At 64.0% G+C, this 20,990-nt stretch overlaps 2 protein-coding genes across 3 annotated transcripts; one reads left to right on the top strand and one right to left on the bottom strand.

Moving 5' to 3' along the window:
• Positions 1-4,587: 4,587 nt before the first annotated feature.
• LOC123383478 (basic proline-rich protein-like) lies at positions 4,588-7,552 on the bottom strand. The gene is made up of 4 exons (XM_045051085.1): positions 7,450-7,552; positions 6,853-7,065; positions 5,521-6,734; positions 4,588-5,364 (listed from the first exon to the last, which is right to left on the bottom strand). Exons 1-4 carry the CDS (start codon positions 7,550-7,552, stop codon positions 4,588-4,590), a joined length of 2,307 nt encoding a protein of 768 aa, XP_044907020.1.
• On the top strand, positions 4,713-18,160 carry AKAP17A (A-kinase anchoring protein 17A). Of its 2 annotated transcripts, none has more exons than XM_045050818.1 (5): positions 4,713-4,870; positions 8,134-8,911; positions 9,700-9,848; positions 13,882-14,122; positions 16,282-18,160. In XM_045050818.1, the coding sequence occupies exons 2-5, from the start codon at positions 8,150-8,152 to the stop codon at positions 17,236-17,238; spliced, it is 2,109 nt and encodes a 702-aa protein (XP_044906753.1). In that variant the 5' UTR covers positions 4,713-4,870; positions 8,134-8,149; the 3' UTR covers positions 17,239-18,160. The 2 variants fall into 2 exon arrangements, with proteins under 2 accessions (XP_044906753.1, XP_023104696.2); XM_023248928.2 differs by having other exon boundaries at positions 4,717-4,870; positions 7,951-8,911.
• The last annotated feature ends 2,830 nt before the right edge of the window (positions 18,161-20,990 follow it).

Consider the following 20,990-nt stretch of genomic DNA (forward strand, 5'->3'; position numbering starts at 1 on the left):
GTTCAGAGCCCCTGATCTTACTGGACACCTCACATGAAGGCTGCAGCTCTGTCCAAACCAGCGTCAACCCAACTGGACTCACCTGCCTTCTTCCTTCCCCAAACTGAGCCTCTCTTAGTTGGTTTTCCCCATGCATTTTGTGTCATGGATCTCACCCGGTGGGCAGAGCCTGGGTCCTCAGGGTCACTCTTACCTCCGTTATCCCCTGCCTCTGCAATCAGGCAGACACCCTTGATTTAGTTAGAAGTCCTTTGTCCCTCCTCATCCCGCTTTCTCCATTTCTTCCAGTGCCTCACCTCCCACTCCCCATTCCCCAAGTGCTGCTCCCACACTCTGAAGCCAGCATTGAATACCATGCCATGGGTACGCCTGGGCGGCTCAGTCGGTGAGGCAGCCAACTTCAGCTCAGGTCAGGATCTCGAAGTCTGCGAATTCAAGCCCCACATCCGGGTCTGTGCTGACAGCTCAGACTGTGTGTGTGTGTCTCTCTCTCAAAAAATAAATAAACATTAATAACATTTGAATGCCATGCCATCACATCAGTGAGAGCATGGAGCCTGTGTGCAGCACGCCGTGTTCATGTAATGTTTCATCGTGTCGAGTGAGTACCTCTGCCTGACTCAGCGTAGGGGGTGTACTATCTGTCTTACACAGCACCTTAAAAACGTGCACTGGGCTGCTTCCAATTCTCATAATTAATGCTGCCAGAAGCATTCATTGCACACGTAACTTATATACATGCAGGGAATATATGTGTGAGCTTCACACACATACATACACATACATGTGTGTGCATACATGTGTGCAATATAACTTGTAAATACGCCTTTGTGTATCTGTGGGGAATAATTTGTTTTTCAGACTTTTTATTATTTAAAATTAAAAAAAATGTTTTTGAGACAGAGAGAGAGAGAAAGCGTGAGCGGGGCCGGGGGAGGGGCAGAGAGAGAGGGAGACACAGAATCTGAGCTGTCAGCACGGAGCCCGATGGGTTTCAAACTGAGGAACTGTGAGATCACGACCCGAGCCAAAGTCGGACGTTTAACCGACCGAGCCACCCAGGCACCCCGGCTGTGGGGGATAATTCCATCGGATGAGCTACCAGGACAAGAATCGGTGAAGTGATGAGAAGGTGGGCACATGAAAAATGGTAATGAATAGACCTTGTTGAATTGCGCTTCAAAAGTCAGCCGAATCAACACACCCAATGCCAGCAGAGGAGTGAAGTTCCCGCCCCGTCTCTAACTCACGGTGTGGCTACTCTAAACATAACAGAATACCCCTTTTATCTTGCTGCTTAGAAGGCAGCAGCTGAGTTAAAATTTCTGGGATAAATAAACTTTCTAATAAGACAATGAGCTGCACAGGGTGGATTTCGTAAATAGGGTAACGTTCATGGGAAACCACGCAGCACGTCTTTGCTGAGGACGGATGAGGGATTAACTACGTGACCCTCGAGACCTTTGGCTTCAGACCAGACCAGAGGATTAACATGGCAGTGTTCATTCTAGCGAACTCTAGTGTTAACTCTAGTGTTCATTCAGGTCGTGGTGCGCCACCCGGTGGAAAGGAGTTGTTTTGAATAAAGGTTTCAGAGGCATGAATTTATGAGGTGGATGGATGGAGACAGAGGTGGCTTGGACGTAGAGTCCGTTCGATGGCGGGATGTTCGATGGCTGAGTGGATGGATGGTGGATGAGTGGATAGGTGGGTAGATGGATGGAGAGACGGGTTGACTGGTGGATGGTGGGCAGGTGGAGGGTGCATGGAGGCATGGAGTGGGCAGGGAGTACATGAATGCACATACCGATGGACGGATGGGTGGGTCAGAGGATGAACAGGTGGAAAAATGGATGGATGCATAGATGGATAGATAACGGATAGATGGTTACACTTATGGACATCTACACACTTACATCGTCAGGCATTTTTCTTGTAGAGATACCTTAATGGCATCTCTGAATCGGGGTCAAAGTGAAAGATATCAATCCAGAGTGGAGGAGGTGTCTAACCGGGAGGGAAGTGTCTAATCTAGAGGGCAGCCAGAATTGGGTGGGTTCTGCATTTAGAACCAAGCCTCCAGTTTGCTGGTCTCATTGAATGCCTACATCTAGCAGGGACCTGGGTCCCTCTGTGCCAGCCCTAGTCAGTTAGATAATGAGGTCCCGGTGGAGATCGGTGAGCTCTGACCCAACGTGCCTGCTGTCCTCATGACCAGAGGAGGCATAGAGACAGACACACACAGAGGGAAGATGTTCATGTGGTGACGGATGGGGCCACAAGCAAGGAATGTGGACCACCTCCAGGAGCCGGGAGAGAGGCCTGGAACAGCCTCGTCCTTAGAGCTTCCGATGGCAGGAACAGTCCTGCCATCTTGATTTCAGATTCTGCTCTTGAGAACTAGAGAGGATACACTTCTGTGGTTCAAGTCTCCCCTGCCCACATGTGATAAATGTGTGATAGACACATTTTATTTATTTATTCATACTTGTAAACTGTTTTCTTTTTTTAGGGAGAGAGAGCAAGAGTGAGCACGAACAGGGGAAGGTCAGAGAGAGGGAGAGAGAGAATCCCAAGCAGGTTCTGTGCTGTCAGTGCAGAGCCTGATGCAGGGATCAAACCCACGAACCGTGAGTTCATGACCTGAGCCGAAACCAAGAGTCAGACGCTTAACCGACTCAGCCACCCAGGTGCCCTGGGATAGACACATTATAAAACATCTCAGTTTCTGTAGCTCAGTAGTCCAGGCACAAGCTGACTGAATATCCGCTTAGGGACTCAAAAAGCTGAAATCAAGGTGGCAGCTAGGATGTGGGGTTCTCATTTGAGACTCGGGGCTGTGTTACAAGCTCACTGGTGGTTAGAAGAGTTCAGTTCTTTGTGGTTGGAGCATTAACGCCTTCATCTCCTAGAGGCCAGCCACCAAATCCTGCCAAATGCTCTTCTCCATAAGGCAGATTGCTTCTTTTTCAAGGTAATGAGGCTGTGTCTCGCTGCTTCAAATCTCGAGCCCTTCTTAATTCTAACTTCTACACCTGATTAAGCCAGGCCCACCCACAGCAATTTTTCTTTCGATTTGCTTGAATAAACTGATTGTGGACTTTAATTACAGCTGCAAAATTCCTCCACCTTTGCCATAGAGTCCTGGGAGTAAATCCCATCATGTTCCCAACCCCCATTCACACTTGGTGAGAGTGATGTATATCACTAAACACACACCATAACAGGACACAAGATTACGGCCGCAGATATTAGGGGTCTTGTTTTTCTATTTGTGAGGTGCATCCAGAGGAGGGAAGTCTTGCCCCAAAATGTAAAAGGATTTTCCTTGAACGTTTTTGAAATTAGTATAACCGTTTCTTTGGTGTGCACGCTCAGAAGGAGTATCTCATTTCTTAATTTGCTTTGCAAATGCTTCAGAGAGCAGAGGAGAAAAACAGTTTCCAAATTTAACAGTTCCCGAGGGAAACACGCCACCATTGAGTTGTGGGCAGCCTCGGGGAGAAGGTTTTAACGAGAACCCCAAACATCTCTCTATTCCCAAGAGGAAGGAGAAGCTAAAGACAGATGCACAGCCCCACTGAGAAGCTTGCCTGGGTTCAAACAGTGTTCCCATTTCTGAGGGACCCCAGACCGTCTGTTTCCTCCTCATGAGGAGGACCTCGTGATCATATTAGTTTGCATGGTCAGCTCATTAACAGGACAACATGACTCACACAGAACACCCCCACACACATCCAGGAGCCCACTTGACCTCAGGGTCCCCTCACCCCTCTCCCTTCCCCCTCGGAAGCAAATGCTTCAGTGTTGGCGCTCCGTGTTGAACAATGGAGGGTCTGTGTACTTGGTGTCCACCCTGGATTTTCACTATGCAGACTTGTGACATGGTGGAGGCATCAGCGGGGGAGTTTAATGGATTGCAACTTTTAATCTGTAATGACATTACGTCATTACGCATAGGTATATTGTTATTGAAAAACCGTATATTACATGTGAAATGCATCGCGTCTTGAGATATTATATTTGAGGCATGAGAAGGACGTGCCTCCGGCAGCACCTGGCATAACGTGGGCGCTCACTGAATTCTAAGTTATTAGCTTATGGTATGCCATTATACGTTGGCATATTATTGTTTAAAAAACGTATATTACCTGTAAAAGGCATCATATGTTGGTATTTAAATTTTATGTATTTTAAAACCAGTTATACCAAAGTAAGAAACATGAAATGGCTCAAGTATGAAAATATTATGCACATGTTACATACTCCTATGTAATTGTATACTATAGTATACTGATATTTCAGTATGGACATAAATGGCGAGTAAAAATAACTGAAGAGTAAATAGGAGACTTAGAGGCCGATCTTACTGCTGTGTTCCGTACGATGGACGATTATACTGGAAATTCAGACAGAAGCACGGGCCCCTCCCCTGTTCGGCTCCAGGCAGAGGACGGAGCTGCGCCGCCCCAGGTGAGGCCTCCGGCCGGACTCGGGGACAGGTGGCGGCGGGGGAGGGGGAGAGGGGGGGCGGAGCGTACTGGCTCAGCCGCGCACGCGCAGTGCCAAGCCAGGGCCGGCCCGCCCTCACCCGGGGCCTCCCGGAAGTCCCGCCCCAAGGGGCGGGGCCAGGGCCGGCCGGCGTAACGGGGAGCTGCCGCGCGGCCGCTTCCGCGGGCACGAGCGCCGGAAGCGGAAATGCGTCACAGGGGCGGGCGGGCGGCGGCGACGGCGGGTGGCGTCTGGGGCGCCTCCGGCGGACGGTGGCGGCGCCGGGCAGAGAGGCCGCGGCTGCCTGGGTCGTCGGGGGACGGCGGTGAGCTCGGGCCTGGGCGGCGGCGGCCGGGGGCGCAAGCGGAGCCCCGCGCCGGTAAGCGACGACCTGCGACCACCCTCTTCCGCGAGCCGGGCCGGGGGGTCCGGCGGGCCGTGGTCTTCGGGGTCCGGGGGTCCGGGGTCTGCGAGGGCCGGGGGCTCCAGGGGTCCGGGGTCTGCGAGGGCCGGGGGCTCCGGGGGGACAGGATCTGTAGGAGCCGGGAGCTCTGGGGGGACGGGGACTCCGGGGGTCCGGGGTCTGAGAGGGCCGGGGTCTCTGGGGTCCGTGAGGGCTGGGGGCTCCGGGGGTCCAGGGTCTGCGAGAGCCGGGGGCTCTGGGGGGACGGGGTCTGCGAGGGTCGGGGGCTCCGGGGTACGGGGACTCCGGGGGTCCGGGGTCTGCGAGGGTTGGGGGCTCCGGGGGTCCAGGGTCTGTGAGAGCCGGGGGCTCTGGGGGGACGGGGTCTGTGAGGGCCGGGGGCTCCGGGGATCCGGGGTCTGCGAGGGTTGGGGGCTCCGGGGGTCCAGGGTCTGCGAGAGCCGGGGGCTCTGGGGGGACGGGGTCTATGAGGGTTGGGGGTTCCGGGATTCCGGGGTCTGTGAGGGCCGGGTGCTTTGGGGGGACGGGGGGTCCGGGGTCTCCGAGGGCCAGGGGCTCTGGGGGGACGGGGTCTTTTGGGGTCCCTGTCTGTGAGGGCTGGTGACTTTAGGGGCTCGGGGACTCTGGGGTCTGGGGTCTCTGAGGGTCTCAGCCTCTGGGTGGATTGAGGTCTGTGAGGGCTGGGTGCTTTGTGGGGACGGGGGCTTGGGGGGGTCCAGGGTCTGTGAGGGCTGGGGGCCCCGGGGGGCCGGGGTCTGTGAGGGCTGGGGGCTTTGGGGGGAGGGGGCTCCGGGTCTGCGAAGGCCAGGGTCACGGGGTCTTTGGTGTCTGGGGTCTGCGAGGGTCGGGTAGACTGGGGTCTGCGAGGGCTGGGGGGACGGGTGCTCCGGGGTCTGCGAGTGCCAGCGGCTTTGGGGGGACGGAGTCTTTGGGAGTCCGGGTCTGTGAGGGCTGGGGACTTTAGGGGCTCGGGGACTCTGGTGGTCCGGGGTCTCTGAGGGTCTCAGTCTGGGTGGATTGAGGTCTGTGAGGGCCGGGTGCTTTGGGGGGACGGGGTCTGTAAGGGCCGGGGGCTCTGGGGGACCGGGGCTCCGGGGTCTGCGAGGGCCAGGGTCACGGGGTCTTTGGGGTTCGGGGTCTGCGAGGGTTGGGGGACCGGGGTCTCTGAGGGCTGCGGGGACGGGTGCTCCGGGGTTGCCAGGGCCAGGGGCTCTGGGGGGACGGGGTCTCTGGGGGTCCAGGGTCTGCGAGGTCGGGGGCCCCGGGGTTATGGGTGTGACGGCTGGGGGCTCTGAGGGGTTGGGGATCCGGGGTCTGCCAAGGTCGGGGTGTCCGGGGGACGGGGTCTTGTAGGGCCAGGGGCTCTGGGGGATGGGGGCTCCGGGGTCTGCAAGGGCCAGGGGCACGGGGTCTTTGGGGGTCCCGGTCTGTGAGGACTGGGGGCTTAGGGGCTCTGGGACTGTAGGGGTTCGGGGTCTCTGAGGGTCGCAGCCTCTGGGTGTATTGAGGTCTGTGAGGGCCGGTGGTCGGGGTCTGCGGGGGTCCCCGGAACTGGGGACGGGGATGAAGGCTGTGGAGTCCAGGGTTTGAGAGAGGGCGAGGGATGCCCTGGGGCTAGAGGCCCCGGGTGGGGTGGGGGCCGAAGTCTGGGAAGCCCTGGGTCTCGGGAGGGGGCTGGAGGGGTGGTGATGCAGGCGTCTGTGAAGCTGGGGACTCCGGGTCTCAGGGGCTCCTGGAGCCGGGGTCCGAGGGGGCTGAGGTCTGCTGGGGACCCAGGTCTGCAGGGTCCGGGGCAGCGGTGGTCTGGGTGTGGGGGTCTCTGGGGCCAGTGGCAGGGGAGGGGGACAGAGTGTGCAAGGGATGGGGGCGGGGAGCTCCAATGGGTGGGGGTCTCAGGGCTGTGGGGGCTGGGGGCAGCAGAGATAATTGGGGGGCACTGGGGGCAGGGGCCTGTGAAGGTGAAGGACTGGGCAGTGCTGGAGAGACTGAGGGCAGTGGAGAGGCCAAGGGTCCTGGGGCAGCCGGTGTGGCCTGGAGGCCATGGCCCAGGGGTGGGGGGATGGGCTTGTCCTGGGGCGCTGCGGAGCCGGGGTCCCCAGGGTAATGGGTGACAGGCGGTTCGGTGGACACCAGAGCTTGGGGTCGGGCAGCTGGGGGTGGGGGGGTGACGTCACAGGGGGTGGCGTTGTGGGGGGGGGTGTCGCGGGGCCCCAGGGGAGGTGGGGAGCAGGCGACCCGGGCAGGGGTGCTGCCCTGCGTGGCCCTTGGTGTCCTGGGGCAGGTGTTGGGTCGCAGCCAAGGCCAGAGCCTGTCACCCGTGCCCTCCCTGGACTGTGCCTTGTCCCAGCACCCGCCCGCCCCTGTGGGGGCCGCTCCCCAGGCCGTGCCTCAGGGCCTGGCCCCAAGCCTCGGAGGGAGCCGCCCGTGGGTGGGGGCGTGGGTGGGGGCGGGAGCAGTCACCTGTATTGTTTGGGTTCCTGTGGCGGAGCCTGGCTTTCCGGTGGGGGAAGAATCCCCCTCCCCCACCCCCCCACCCCGGTCAGCCGAGTGGGGAAGTGTTGCCCGGAGAAGGCGGGGGAGGACAGGTGCGCCCTGGGAGCCGCTGGCTCGGGAAGGCCCCGGGCAAGCAGGACACATCGCCGGTCCCAGAGTCACTGAAGCTGACGTTTCCGATCTTGTCTCCTCTCGGCCAGAAACTTCCTTCCTGTTCCTGCGGGGCCCCATCCTCCATCCACGCTGCCGCTGCCGGAGGGAGCCGGGAGCCCTGCCCCGCCCCGCCCTGCGCTGTCCCGTCCTGCCTGCAGCCGCAGGGGCGCGCGCGGGTCGGTTCCGGCCGTGCGTGCGTGCGTGCGTGCACGTGCGTGCACCCGCTGCGGTGGGGGTGGCAGCTGTCCCCGCCCACTCGACGCCCTGCGGCCCTGGGTGGGAGACCTGCTAGTGCAGGCCGGCTGCGGCTGGGCGCCCACCGCCGCCGCTTGGCCGCTAGGCTCTTCCGATGGATTCTCACCCCAGTTTTCTGTTCCCTTCGGTTCAAGGACACAGAACCTCGTCTCAGGCGGCCGCGGCTTTTGATGAGCTACAGGCCGGCGGAGACGCAGACTCGCTCGTCCCCTGGCGGCCCGCGGACGCTGACGCTCTCCGCGCGGACCCTCGCCCCGGCCCCGGCCCCGGCCCCGACCCCAACCCCGGCCCTGACCGCCGCCGCGTGTGTGTTTCAGGCCCCAGCGCCCGGCTATGGCCGCGGCCACCATAGTCCACGACACGTCTGAGGCGGTGGAGCTGTGCCCCCCGTACGGCCTGTACCTGAAGCCCATCACCAAGATGACCATCAGCGTGGCTCTCCCGCAGCTGAAGCAGCCGGGCAAGTCCATCTCCAACTGGGAGGTGATGGAGAGGCTCAAGGCCATGGTGCAGCACCACCAGTTCTCCACGCTGCGCATCTCCAAGAGCACCATGGACTTCATCCGCTTCGAGGGCGAGGTGGAGAACCGCAGCCTGGTCAAGGCCTTCCTGGCTTGCTTGGACGGCAAGACCATCAAGCTCAGCGGCTTCTCCGACATCCTCAAGGTGCGCGCGGCCGAGTTCAGGATCGACTTCCCCACGCGCCACGACTGGGACTCCTTCTTCCGCGACGCCAAGGACATGAACGAGACGCTGCCGGGCGAGCGGCCCGACACCATCCACCTGGAGGGCCTGCCCTGCAAGTGGTTCGCGCTCAAGGACTCGGGCTCCGAGAAGCCCAGCGAGGAGGTGCTGGTGAAGGTGTTCGAGAAGTTCGGGGCGATCCGCAACGTGGACATCCCCATGCTGGACCCCTACCGCGAGGAGATGACCGGCCGCAACTTCCACACCTTCAGTTTCGGGGGCCACCTGAACTTCGAGGCGTACGTGCAGTACCGCGAGTACGTGGGCTTCATCCAGGCCATGAGCGCCCTGCGCGGCATGAAGCTCATGTACAAGGGCGAGGACGGCAAGGCGGTGGCCTGCAACATCAAGGTGAGCGCCCGCCCCGCCCTGTCCCGTGTGCGGCCCCCCCCCCCCCCCCCCCCCCGGGGCCTGTCTCGTGGCCGTGCGCGCGCACGCATGCACGCAGGTGGCTCTCCGGCTGGGCGGCCGCAGGCCCGGCTAGCGCAGGTGCGTTGAAACCAGCGGCCAGACGCACACTCGGCCCTGGACACACCCGCGTCCGGACGCGGATGTGAGAGCATTTCCGTGTGGGGGATGGGGTGCCAGGCGGAGACCCTCGCCATAGAAAGAAGCACCCCGAAACCGCGCCCCAGCGGGGCCACGGGCCTCCCCAGCGTCCCCGTCACCCGGGGCCGAGGGTCCCCTGTGCCGCCGCCAACTCGCACTGGGGTCGGCCTCCTCCTGGACGACCCGGGGGCCGCGTGCCCCTGCGAGCGCCGGCCGTCCTCGTTAGCGGAGGCAGACGCGCCGTGGCGGCCTCGGTCAGAGTGCGCGGTGGGATCCCGCCGGCACGATGCGAGATCCCCCCGTCGTCACAGGGCGACTTTGTGTTTTCACGTAATCGCTGAGGCCGGGTCGCGTCCGGGTCAGGTTGCGGCTTCGCCGGGAAGCTCAGTCCCCGGCCGCGAAGGGAGCGTGTGCCGTCGGGGGCGTCCGCGGGCGCCCGGGCCCACACGCCGGCCGAGACCCGCGCTCGCTCCCCGGCAGGGCTCCGCGGAGCGAGCGCGCTGCGTGCGGCGCGGCCCGGCCGCCGTCCGGTCCGGCCCGCTCCCGCGCGTGGCGAACCGTGCTGTGTGCCGCCCCCCGCCCGCCCGCAGGTTTCCTTCGACTCCACCAAGCACCTGAGCGACGCCTCCATTAAGAAACGGCAGCTCGAGAGGCAAAAGCTGCAGGAGCTGGAGCAGCAGAGGGAGGAGCAGAAGCGCCGGGAGAAGGAGGCCGAGGAGAGGCAGAGGGCGGAGGAAAGGTACGTGCGCGCCCGGCCGGCCCGCGGGGCCCGCCCGCTCGCGACCGCCGAGCAGCGCGCTTCCGGGTGCGGGCTCGAGCGCGCGCGTGCCTGTGCCTGGCCGTTCACGCGCGTGTGGCCGCGTGTGTGCACGTGTGCGGGAGTCTGTGTGCAAGTGTGCGCGTGCACGTGTGCAGCTGGGCGTGCGCGCACGTCCTCCGCGTGCCCGGGACCGCGTCCTCCGCGCACAGCCGCTGTGCTCGCGGTCCCATGCGCGACATTCCGGCCAAGTCGGTCAGGATCCCCGCCTCCGCCCACTGTCCGCGTTTTGTGGTATAAAAGCCGAACCCTAACGAACGGGATCACTGACGTTTTGGGGAAACAGGAAGAAACTCTTCGTACACCAGCAGTCGCGCTGTACCTTTGGCCTGTTTCCCAGCTCTTTGGGTTTCGCAGGCGCGATTTCCGCGTTCGGCGAGTGTGCAGCTTAGATGTGTCGGGCCTGGTGGATTCGCCCGTTCCCCGCGGTGATCGTCTCTGCGTCGCAGGCGCTCGGTGTCTCCCCTGCGGCCGCGTGCGGGCTGTGTTCTGACCACAGGATCCTGACGGGGAGGAAGGCGTGTCCGGACCTCCTTTCGGCAGCAGACGCAAGTCCCGACCGGGCGCACGAGTCCTGGCCCAGCTCCGCGCCCGCCCCGAGGACAGTCGGCCTGCTGGCCCGGGGACGGCCTGACGGGCACCGGGAGACGCGGCGGGCGGGGCTGGGGTCTGGGGCCGCCTCGCGGTGCTGCAGGGCCCCACCTGCGGGATGCGGGATGCAGGGCGGGCAGTGGGGGGCTCCCAGAGAAACCGGCTCCCCAGGCAGCGGCTCTGGGGCGGCAGAGGCGGGGGGCTTCGTGAGGCGCACGGCGGCGTGCCGAGCAGCGGGGCCGTGTGCGCCCGGGCCCTGTCGCTACGCGCGAGCCTGTGACCGCTCGCTCCCCGAGCCCCCGGGCCGTCACTCGCACGCGCCTGCCTTTGTGCCCACGCGTCCCCTCCAGCGTGCCCTCACCTGCCCCCTCGTGTGCCTCCCGTCGCGCCCCCGCCTGCCCTCACCTACACACGTCGCACACGCGCTCCCCTCACCTGCCCTCTTGTGCTTCTCGTCGCACACACGCCTACCCCGGCCAGCGTGCCTCCTTTGCACACCTGCCCTCGCACACGCTCGCCTGTCGCGTCCCACGAAATACTGGGAAGTTTCAAGAGGCCGGGTCTTGGGCCATGTCCGTGGGAGGAAGTGGCCACTTGGCCCTCAGCACGAGTTGCTCCGTCTGCTGGGCCAGAGGCACGGGGAGGACCGAGGGATCCCAGGCCGTGGGCGGTGCCTCCTCTGTGGTCGCTGATGCTTGGACGCCGGGTGCTAGCTGGGGAGGGGGCCGCGCCGTTCCCACAGAGTGTGCTTCCCCGGCCTGCGTGTGCAGGCTGCCCCCTGGGGAGTCCGGTGGCTGCTCTCGGTCCTGGGTGCGCATGCACGTGGGTGGTTGGCTTTCACGCAGGACTGGAGCTTGGATGCTGCGTCCTGTTTTGGGAGGTGGGGAGCACGGGGCCTCGGACCTCGTGGGGCCAGACACGTGGTTTGGTGCAGTCTTGGGGGGGGGGGGGGCTAAGACAGGCCGTGTGGTGGGTTCTGACCTGTGGGGCCTGGACAGCGGTGTTGTGGATCCTGACTGGTGGGGCCTGGACGGATGGTGACCTAGGGCCTGACTTGTGGGGCCTGGACGGATGCTGAGCTGGGCCCCGACCTGTGGGGCCTGGACGGCCGATGTTGTGGATCCTGATCTCTGAGGCCTGGACGGATGCTGAGCTGGGCCCTGACCTGTGGGGCCTGGATGGCCCGTGTTGTGGATTCTGATCTCTGGGGCCTGGATGGCCGGTGTTGTGCATCCTGATCTCCGGGGCCTGGACGGATGGTGAGCTGGGCCCTGACCTGTGGGGCCTAGATGGCCCGTGTTGTGGATTCTGATCTCTGGGGCCTGGACGGCCGGTGTTGTGCCTCCTGACCTGTGGGGCCTGGATGGATGGTGAGCTGGGGCCTGATATCTGGGGCCTGGACGGATGCTGAGCTGGGCCCCGACCTGTGGGGCCCGGATGGCCAGTGTTGTGGATCCTGACCTGTGGGGCCTGGACGGATGGTGAGCTGGGCCCCGACCTGTGGGGCCTGGACGGCCAGTGTTGTGGATCCTGATCTCCGGGGCCTGGACGGATGGTGAGCTGGGCCCCGACCTGTGGGGCCTGGACGGCCAGTGTTGTGGATCCTGATCTCCGGGGCCTGGATGGATGCTGAGCTGGGCCCCGACCTGTGGGGCCTGGACGGCCGGTGTTGTGCATCCTGACCTGTGGGGCCTGGACAGATGGTGAGCTGGGGCCTGACCTGTGTGGCCTGGACGGATGCTGAGCTGGGCCCCGACCTGTGGGGCCTGGTACACGTCCCTCTGTGGGAGCTGTGGCCCTGGGTCTGTTCCCACCTCCCAGTGTGAGGCCCCAGCTTCCTTCTGGGTCGTGAGGGGGTTGGGGACCTACGTGCGTCCTGATCCCCGGGCCCTGTTCGCTGGGTTGCACGTCTGCACGTCTGGAGTGCCCAGGACTGGCCTTGCCCTTCCGCGGCCTGGGCGTGTCCCACCTGGGCTCCTGGCGGCCTCACGCTCTGCGTCTCGTCCTGCCCAGGGCAGCTGGGACTTTTCCTACCGCGTTCCTTGGGGTTGGACTCACGTTACCATCAAGGTGCACGTGAGGGTGGTTCACCCGGGGCTCTTTCCGACCTAGCCCTCGGTTTCCTGCTTACATTTGGGGTCTCTTCGTGGGGACCCCCCCCCCCCCCCGCCCCTGGCTGAGCACAGACGACCTAAGCTGCTGGGCGGCCCGTGGGCTTGCTAGAAAGGGAAGCAGTCGTCTCCAGGTGCTTTTTCTCTGGTGACGTCACAGGAGTTTCTTAAGCTCTGTCAGCAGGTCCGCTCCCTCAGGGACCCCCTGATCCTGGGGGTCACAGCCCAGGGCTCACCGGATCCCCAGGGGGGGTCACAGCCCAGGGTTCACCCGATCCCCGCGGGTCACAGCCCAGGGCTCACCGGATCCCCGTGGGTCACAGCCCAGGGCTCACCACATTCCCGGGGGGGGGGGGGGGGTCACAGCCCAGGACTCACCGGATCCTGGGGGTCACAGCCTGGTATTCCCCGTGCTGGGTTTTTTGTCATGGCGACTTTGCCTTTTCCAGATTCTGGAGCAAATGGGTTCATAGGTGCATCGTCTGTTGAGTGTGGTCTTTCCTGTAGCTTGGTGCTTCCAGAACCTTCCGTGTGGCTTTGCTCACGGGTCCTCCGTTCAGTGTAGGGACTCCCACAGCCTCTCTGGAGCCCCAGTGATGGGGTTTGTGCACCCTGCCAGCACCTTTGAGTATCAGTCGTGCGCTGAGCAGTTGTTGCTGGGTGGAAGGCGCTGTGCAGTGAGCGAGCATGTTGTCTGTGCGCCGCGGTGTCCTCTGGGCCAGGACGCGGGTGTGGCGCGCGGCGGGTCCCACTCACCAGCACGGGGCTGTGCGCGCGGCGGGCCCTCCGGGCAGCACGCGGACGCACGTGAGGCTCCCGTCTGCCCTCTGTTCGTCCGTGGCGTGGGCGGCCGTTCTCCCTGCGGTATGTGCCCGTTTGTGTGTGTGTGTGTGAGCACTGCCGCGTGCCAGCGGTTCCGGGGGTATGGCCCTGCCTGCCGCTGCGGCAGGGGGGTCCTCGGCGCGCCGGCCTCTCCCCCAGCTGCTGTGTGTCGTTGAGAAGCAGTTTCCGTGTCGCGAGGCCCGCCCATCGGTCGCGTCCTTCACGGCGTCCGGTTCCCCAGCGAGACCTTCCCTCCGGAGGCTCTGGGGGCCTCCTGCGCGGATCCTCGGGTCCCGCCGCGGCCCGCGCGTTGGAACAGCGCGTGTCGCGCCCGCCCCCGCCCCCGCCCCCTCCCCGCCGGCGCCCCCGCGCGCAGAGCCGGGGCGCGCGGTCCGTCGTGCTGAGTGGCGCCGCGCGCGCTTGTCGTGCAGGAAGCAGAAGGAGCTGGAGGAGCTGGAGCGGGAGCGGAAGCGGGAGGAGAAGGTGCGGCGCCGGGAGCAGAAGCAGCGGGACCGCGAGCTGCGCCGCCAGCAGAAGAAGCTGGAGAAGCAGCAGGCGGAGGAGCAGCGGAAGCTGCACGAGAAGATCCGGCTGGAGGAGCGCAAGCTGCTGCTGGCGCAGCGCAACCTGCAGTCCATCCGCCTGGTGGCCGAGCTGCTGAGCAGGGCCAAGGTAGGCGGGGCGCGCGGGGGCGCGCGGGGGTGGGCGGGCGCGCGCGCGTCCTGGTCCTGAAGCCCCCGGGGGGTGGGGGGGGCCGCGCCAGGGCGCCTTCCCGCGGCTGCTCGCCGCCCCGCGCCACCTCGGCTCTTAATACCCCGGCCTCGTCGCAGGCGCCAGAACGCGCCCTCCAGGCTCACGGGGCGCGGAGCACTTCGGGCGGGCGCAACCGCGGTCACACCGCCCGGGCGCTGGGGCGCAGCCTCGCCGTGTCCCCCAGAGGGAGGGCGCCACCGAGCTCGAGGAGGGTCCCCCAGCCCCCCGTGGCCCCCCTCCTGCTGCACGTAGTCTTCCCCGGGGCCCCTCGGGACAGGGGGCTCTGCTGTGACCCCACAGGCAACGTCCAGAGCGACGGAACAGCCGGCTCTGCTGTGACCTCATGGGCCAGCAGCTGGGGCGACGGGACAAGGGTCCTTGCTGTGACCCCACGGGCCAGCGGCCAGGTCGATGGGACAGGTGGCTCTGCTGTGACCCCATGGGCCAGCAGCCGGGACCTTGGGGACAGGGGGCTCTGTTGTGACCCCACAGGCAACGTCCAGGGCAACAGGACAGGGGCCTCTGCTGTGACCCCACGGGCCAGCAGCCGGGACCTTGGGGACAGGGGGCTCTGCTGTGACCCCAAGGGCCAGCGGCCAGGGCGCCGGGACAAGGGGCCTTGCTGTGACCCCACGGGCCAGCGACCAGGGCGCCGGGACAGGGGGACTTGCTGTGACCCCACAGGCAGCGGCCAGGGCGATGGGACAATGGGCCTTGCCCTGACCCCAAGGGCCAGCGGCCAGGGCCCTTGGGACAGGGGGCTCTGCTGTGACCCCACAGGCCAGTGGCTGGGGCGACAGGATGGGGCTCTGCTGTGATCCCCAAAGGCCAGCGGCCGGGGTGCCGGGACAAGGGGCCTTGCTGTGACCCCACGGGCCAGCGACCAGGGCGCCGGGACAGGGGGACTTGCTGTGACCCCACAGGCAGCGGCCAGGGCGATGGGACAATGGGCCTTGCCCTGACCCCAAGGGCCAGCGGCCAGGGCCCTTGGGACAGGGGGCTCTGCTGTGACCCCACAGGCCAGTGGCTGGGGCGACAGGATGGGGCTCTGCTGTGATCCCCAAAGGCCAGCGGCCGGGGTGCCGGGACAAGGGGCCTTGCTGTGACCCCATAGGCAATGGCCAGGGCGACGGGACAAGTGGCCTTGCTGTGACCCCACGGGCCAGCAGCCAGGGCGCCGGGACAAAGGGACTTGTTGTGACCCCAAAGGCAGTGGCTACGGAGATGCGACAGGGGTGCTCTGCTGTGACCACACAGGCAGCTGCCAGGGCGATGGGACAAGGGGTGTTGCCCTGACCCCATGGGCCAGCGGCCAGGGCCCTTGGGACAGGAGGCGCTCTGCTGTGACCCCAAAGGCCAGTGGGCGGGGCGACAGGACCGGGCGGGGCGACAGGACCGGGCGGTGCAGCCTGACCGTGGCGATGGAGAGCAGCGCCGCGGCGTCCCCGGGGAGCTCAGGGAGGACCGCAGAGCCGGGCTGGGCCACGTCCCTCCTCGCAGCCGCGGATCTGACAGCCGGTGCAGCACAAGACGAGCGCCTTCGCGCCGCCTCGCTCCTCCCGCTCCTCCCGCTCCTCCCGGAGGCCGGGCCGGAAGCCCCCGCGAGAGGCGGGGCGGGGGACACGTGCGGACCTCGCCGGGCCGTCCTTGTGCTCGGCCAGGCTGCGTGTCCCCGCGGAGTCGGGCGCGGGGCGACCCCGTAACCTGTTGTCTAATTACAGTTGGGATAAGTCCCCGGGAAGGAGACTGGCAGGCGCACTGAGACGGGCCAGCTCCGCTCTTGTTTCATGGTGAATATTGAAGACGGTCGCCCAGGTGGCCGCGGCGGCGGACGTGCGCTCCGTCATCTCCGCTCCCCGTCGCGGGTGACCGAACGCGGGCGACCTCCGGGCGGGCCGGGGCCACGCCCCGCCCGCCAGCCCGCCCCGGGCCGCGTGCTGGTCGCCCGGGGTGGGGGGCAGGGGGTGCACCGCGGCCGGATCGCGCGCCCGGTCCCCCCCCCCATCCACCCACCCCGGGCCTCGGCGCCAGCAGGCGGGTGCGGGGCCCCCACGCGCGCCTTCCCCTTTGTGCCGCAGGCCGTGAAGCTGCAGGAGCAGGAGCACCGCGAGGAGGCGCTGCGGCTGCAGCGGCTGGAGGAGCGGCGGCGGCTGCAGGAGGCCGAGCTGCGGCGCGTGGAGGAGGAGAAGGAGCGCGCGCTGGGGCTGCAGCGCCGGGAGAGGGAGCTGCGCGAGCGGCTGCTCACCATCCTGCTGAGCAGGAAGCCGGACGAGCCGCCGGCGCGCGACGAGCTGGGGGTGGCGCACGCGGACCTGCTGCAGCCCGTGCTGGACATCCTGCACACGGTGTCGGCCGGCTGCGCGGGCGCCGCCGCCGCCCTGCACCCCCTGGGGGCCCCGCCGGCCCCCGGCGCCCCGAAGCAGACGCCGCCGCGCCCGGACGCCGACAGCGCGCCCCGCGGCGTCAACGGCAGCCTGGCCGAGGGCGCGCCCTGCCGCGAAGGCGTGGGCGCGCGGCGCGGCGCGGCGGACGACGGCTCCCCGGACAAGCGCTGCCCCGGCGTCCTCGCCTGCATCCCCGACAACAACCAGCAGCCCAAGGCCGCGCCCGCCGCCGCCGCCTGTGAGCAGAGCGCGCCCAGGAAGGACGCGCGCTCCGAGCAAGACAAGTGCAACCGCGAGCCGAGCGGGGGCCGCGGCCGGGCCAGCGGGGGCCGCGGGGACGACGACAGGCACCAGCGGGAGCGCAGCCGGCCGCGGCGGGCGGGCAGCCGCGACGACGCGCGGACCCCGCGGAAGGAGCGGCGGCGCCACCGCAAGCACGCGCGCCCGGACGACAGCCCCCCGCGGCGCAGCGCCAGCCCCGAGCGCGCGCGCGCACGCCGGTCCCACAGCAGAGAGCGCTCCAGCCGCCGGGAGCGCAGCCGGGACCGCAGGGGCGGCTCGGGGCGCAAGCGCAGCCGCCACCGCCGCGGGGACCGCGACCGCTCGCGCTCAGGGTCGCCCGGCCGGCACCGCAGCACCTGGAACAGGTAATGCAGGCCGTCCCGCCCCCCTCTCCTCCCCCCGCTCCCACCCACCCCCATCCCGCGAAGACCGGGACCGGGGAGCCGCCGCGGAGCGCACGGCCCCGGGGCCTCCCGGGCGGCTGGACCCCGCGCTTCCGGTGTCCTGCGGGCGGTGGCCGCGGCGGCGGTGGCGGCCTGGGCCTCGCTCGCCAGCTTTGGTTTCCCCCGAAACTGTTCATCTGATAGCTTTAACTTCACCACGTCCCTCGCAATCACGGAGAGTGCGCCGGCCGGCGGCGGCGGCGACCAGTGTGCAGCCACCGCGCCATTTCTGTCCCGCTTGTGACTCCCGCGCGGGTAGCGACGGCACGCGAGGCCCGTGGCCCGTCGCTGGGGACAAACTGCGGAGGACGCACGGCCAGGCCCTCCCCCCCTCCCAAAACCAGGGCCCCGAGAACTTGAGAGCGCCTTGCCCCGGTGGTGGTTTCGCGGGTTTTCCTTCGCAATTTCAGCTGCTCGGGAGGCGCGCTTGGGGGGTGCGCCGGCAGAACCCAGAGGTCCGGCCGGTGCCTGGCGGCCGCGTGCAGGCGGGCGGGTCCTGAAGGGGGCAAGTTGCCACGTGCCGTCCCGCGCTCTTCCTCGCCTCACACACTTGCGCGTCGCAAACTGGTGACGAAGCCGAAAGGAAAAAAAAGAAGATGGGTCAAAAGCTTTGGTTCCTCCTCAAGAATTAGCGTGTGTGGTTTTTTTAAGAAGCTGTTTTGCTAAATTATTTTTACTTGGAACGTTTCAAACAGATTTAAGGCTACACACTTGTTAAATTTTATAATCATTTGCTTCCCCAGGTGAAGCACGAGAGATACTTAAAAGCAGCTGTAATGTTTGCGTGAGGGAAGATGGTGTTTATTCCAGTTTGCATTTTTTGTGAAATAAAATTTTTTTCCAATGAACTCGTATTTTGCATCCTTGTTTTGTTCCGTTGGAGCCTTTTGGTCTGTGGTACCGAACGGGGAGCCCAGTGGAGCAGATTCGTAAAGGATAGAAATCACTCTGGCCGAGGTCAACGACGCATCTCGCCGGGCGGCTGTTATCGTAAAATAACCGTGTGGACGGAGAATCCGGAGCCCTAGGCAGCATTCGATCTTTTCACGGGGTACAAGCTTAGCAAATTTGCTCAAGCACTCAGGTCACAGCTACCAGCCCATTTTACAAATGACGAAAGTAAAAGGGGTTCTTTCCTCACCTCGAGTTGTAACAGGTGGGAAGGGGTCCATGCCCCTGCTGGGACTCCAGACCCCAGAAGGCCCTCCACCCGTCCGTTCGTCCGTCCATCCGTCTTTAATTCACAGGCAGCGCTTGTCAGCATGTGTGTGGCTGGTGGTGTTCCTCTTCCGCCCCAGCTCGCTGCACCGTCCCTGACCCCGACGGACATAGTCGACCCGCACATCTCCTCGTCTGCAACGCTTTTTGTCCCTCACCTGCTGGGGCGAGGGGTGCGAGATGTGCTCAGATGCCCAGTGATTGGAAATGCCCCTCAGGGATCCTGTCGGGGTCCCTGTAGCCCAGCACTCAGCTTGTGTCCGGTCTGTGCTCTTGGCAATGTCCTGGGACCGGGTGTGGGGAAGTCTCTGAGGTCACGGGGAGGTCTCTGCGTGAGGTCAGTGAGGTGGGTCTCCCTGAGCGATGTGCTCCGGGCAGAGGTCTGTGTGATGGGAACAGAGGCGGTGTGTTCAGCAACAGGAAGTGGAGGTGGGAAAGGAGAGGGAGGCAGGCTTTAATTTGGGGGCACGGTGACACAGTGGTGCAGAGAGCAGGGGTGAGGAGGGGACTTGTGGCAACAGGTGTCAACGTCGTGTAGGCAAGGGGTTCAGGGGAGAGGCCAGGGTAGGTGCAACGGGTGTGTGTGGCCATCAGAGAGCATGGGATATGTACGTGGGGTCCGGGGAGGGCCCTAGGAAGCTGGAGAATGCCAGCACCAGACCTACAGCAAAGGGCGTATCGCTGGGGAAGACACTGAGGAATCTGAGTTTTGAATACCCCACCCACTGATGCTATCCCGAGCTACGAGGAAGGTGGAGCGCTCACAGTGCAGTCCAGACCAGCTTCACTGTTCCTGTGCCTGCTGGATCCATCTGTTCCTGAAAGCGGCAGTGTTGACGTCTCCAGCCATAATAGTATATGCAGCGGTTTCTCCTTGGTGTCCTGTTAGTTTTTGCCTTTTGTGTTTTGACTCTGTGTTATTGGTTGCGTATGAGTTAAGGATGGGCCTTTCTGGGAAGGACTGACTCCTCGGTCATGGGGCATACCCTTTAATATCAAAGGGTGTTAGAAAAAGGGTTGTGGCTCGACACACGAGTGTGTCCTTTCGGCCACGTTGTGCACTTGACAGGGATGAAGGCCAGGGAGTTTTGTTGTCATGCAGCAGATTCTTCTGGAGACCCCAGAGCAACACGATGATGAATGTGGATCCGGAACCAGAGTGCCTGGCTTTGAACCGCTTTCCCTAACGTGTGTTCCACGGGGAGAGTGGGGTGGCCAGTGATAAGTGGAGATGATGTGAAGGACACCGTCTGGGTTCACTTTGGACTTGGCGCTCGTGTTCTCTTCAGGAGTGAGGGTGGGATTTTCTCACGTACTGCCAGTTACATCGTAAGAACTGTTTCCTGCGGGTATTTTAGCAGCCGACAAGGGGTCATCGGCGGGAGTGCAGATCAGTTGAAACATGCTTGTCACTGATGAGGTTTTACCCTTGCGCCGGAACCTGGGTTTCTCCCTTCATGCCGAGGCGACTGTTTTGCAGACAGTGGGGGCTGTGAATAGACAATGTGTCCTGAATCACCGGGATATTTCAGCCCCGCAAGCATTTTCCCACACACTTGGGAGGCGAGGTTGGGGCTCCACTTGTCCCTCTGTCTCTGTGTCTGTCTGTCCTTTATAGCATTTTGCCCCGAGCCTTTTTCTAGGTGAGCGGCATCATGATCTCATTGTGGGGAACTCAAAACCGCCCCCTGATCTGTTGTGGTTCTACCTGGCTGAACTTTGACACAAGTGCATTGGGCCGACTCTCCACCCGGGGGGCGGGGGCGACAAAGGGAGATCCTAGTTCGTTCCCGGTTTCTGACGCTGAGGTTCTCCCTGAGCACTGGGCCGCCGATGTCCCCATGTCTGCAATTGGGACCTCGGCATGTGTCCACCCTTTTGCCGAGAAAGTCCCCTGTACCTCACGTGCCCTGTGTCACCTGATCTAAAGCAGTTGGAACAACTCTTCCCCCCCTCCCCGGATTTATACTCTGAGGCGACTGTTGGGGGCCCTGTTTCTCCTTGGCTGCACCCTGACGGAGGAACAGAGCAGACATGTTCTCTAGACCCAAGGGCACTGGGTCACAGGGGCGTCTGGGGCCCATCCTGAACACCAAAGGCAAAGTTTGTTAGAAATGTCCAGTGTCTGCCCAGAAGCGCACCGTCTTCATTTTGGGGGACACGTCAGAGAACATAAGTGTGGGAAGGTGTGGACGCCTGCGTGTCTCAGTGGCTTGGGCGTCAGACTCTTGCTGTCGGCTCAGGTCATGATCTCTCCAGGATCCAGACCCACATCAGGCCGTGTGCTGACCGCACGGAGGCCTGCTTGGGGTTCTCTTTCTCCTCCTCCCCTGCTTACACTCTCAAAATAAATGAACTTCGGTGGGGGAATGTGTGCAACGGTGTCTAGGATGGGGGCCTGGTTTCAGCCCTGCAGGTGCACGGGGACAGCGTGGGGGTGAGGTCACGGGGTCAGCTCCC

Source organism: Felis catus, chromosome X (assembly GCF_018350175.1).
Source record: "Felis catus isolate Fca126 chromosome X, F.catus_Fca126_mat1.0, whole genome shotgun sequence".
Lineage (NCBI taxonomy): Eukaryota > Metazoa > Chordata > Mammalia > Carnivora > Felidae > Felis > Felis catus.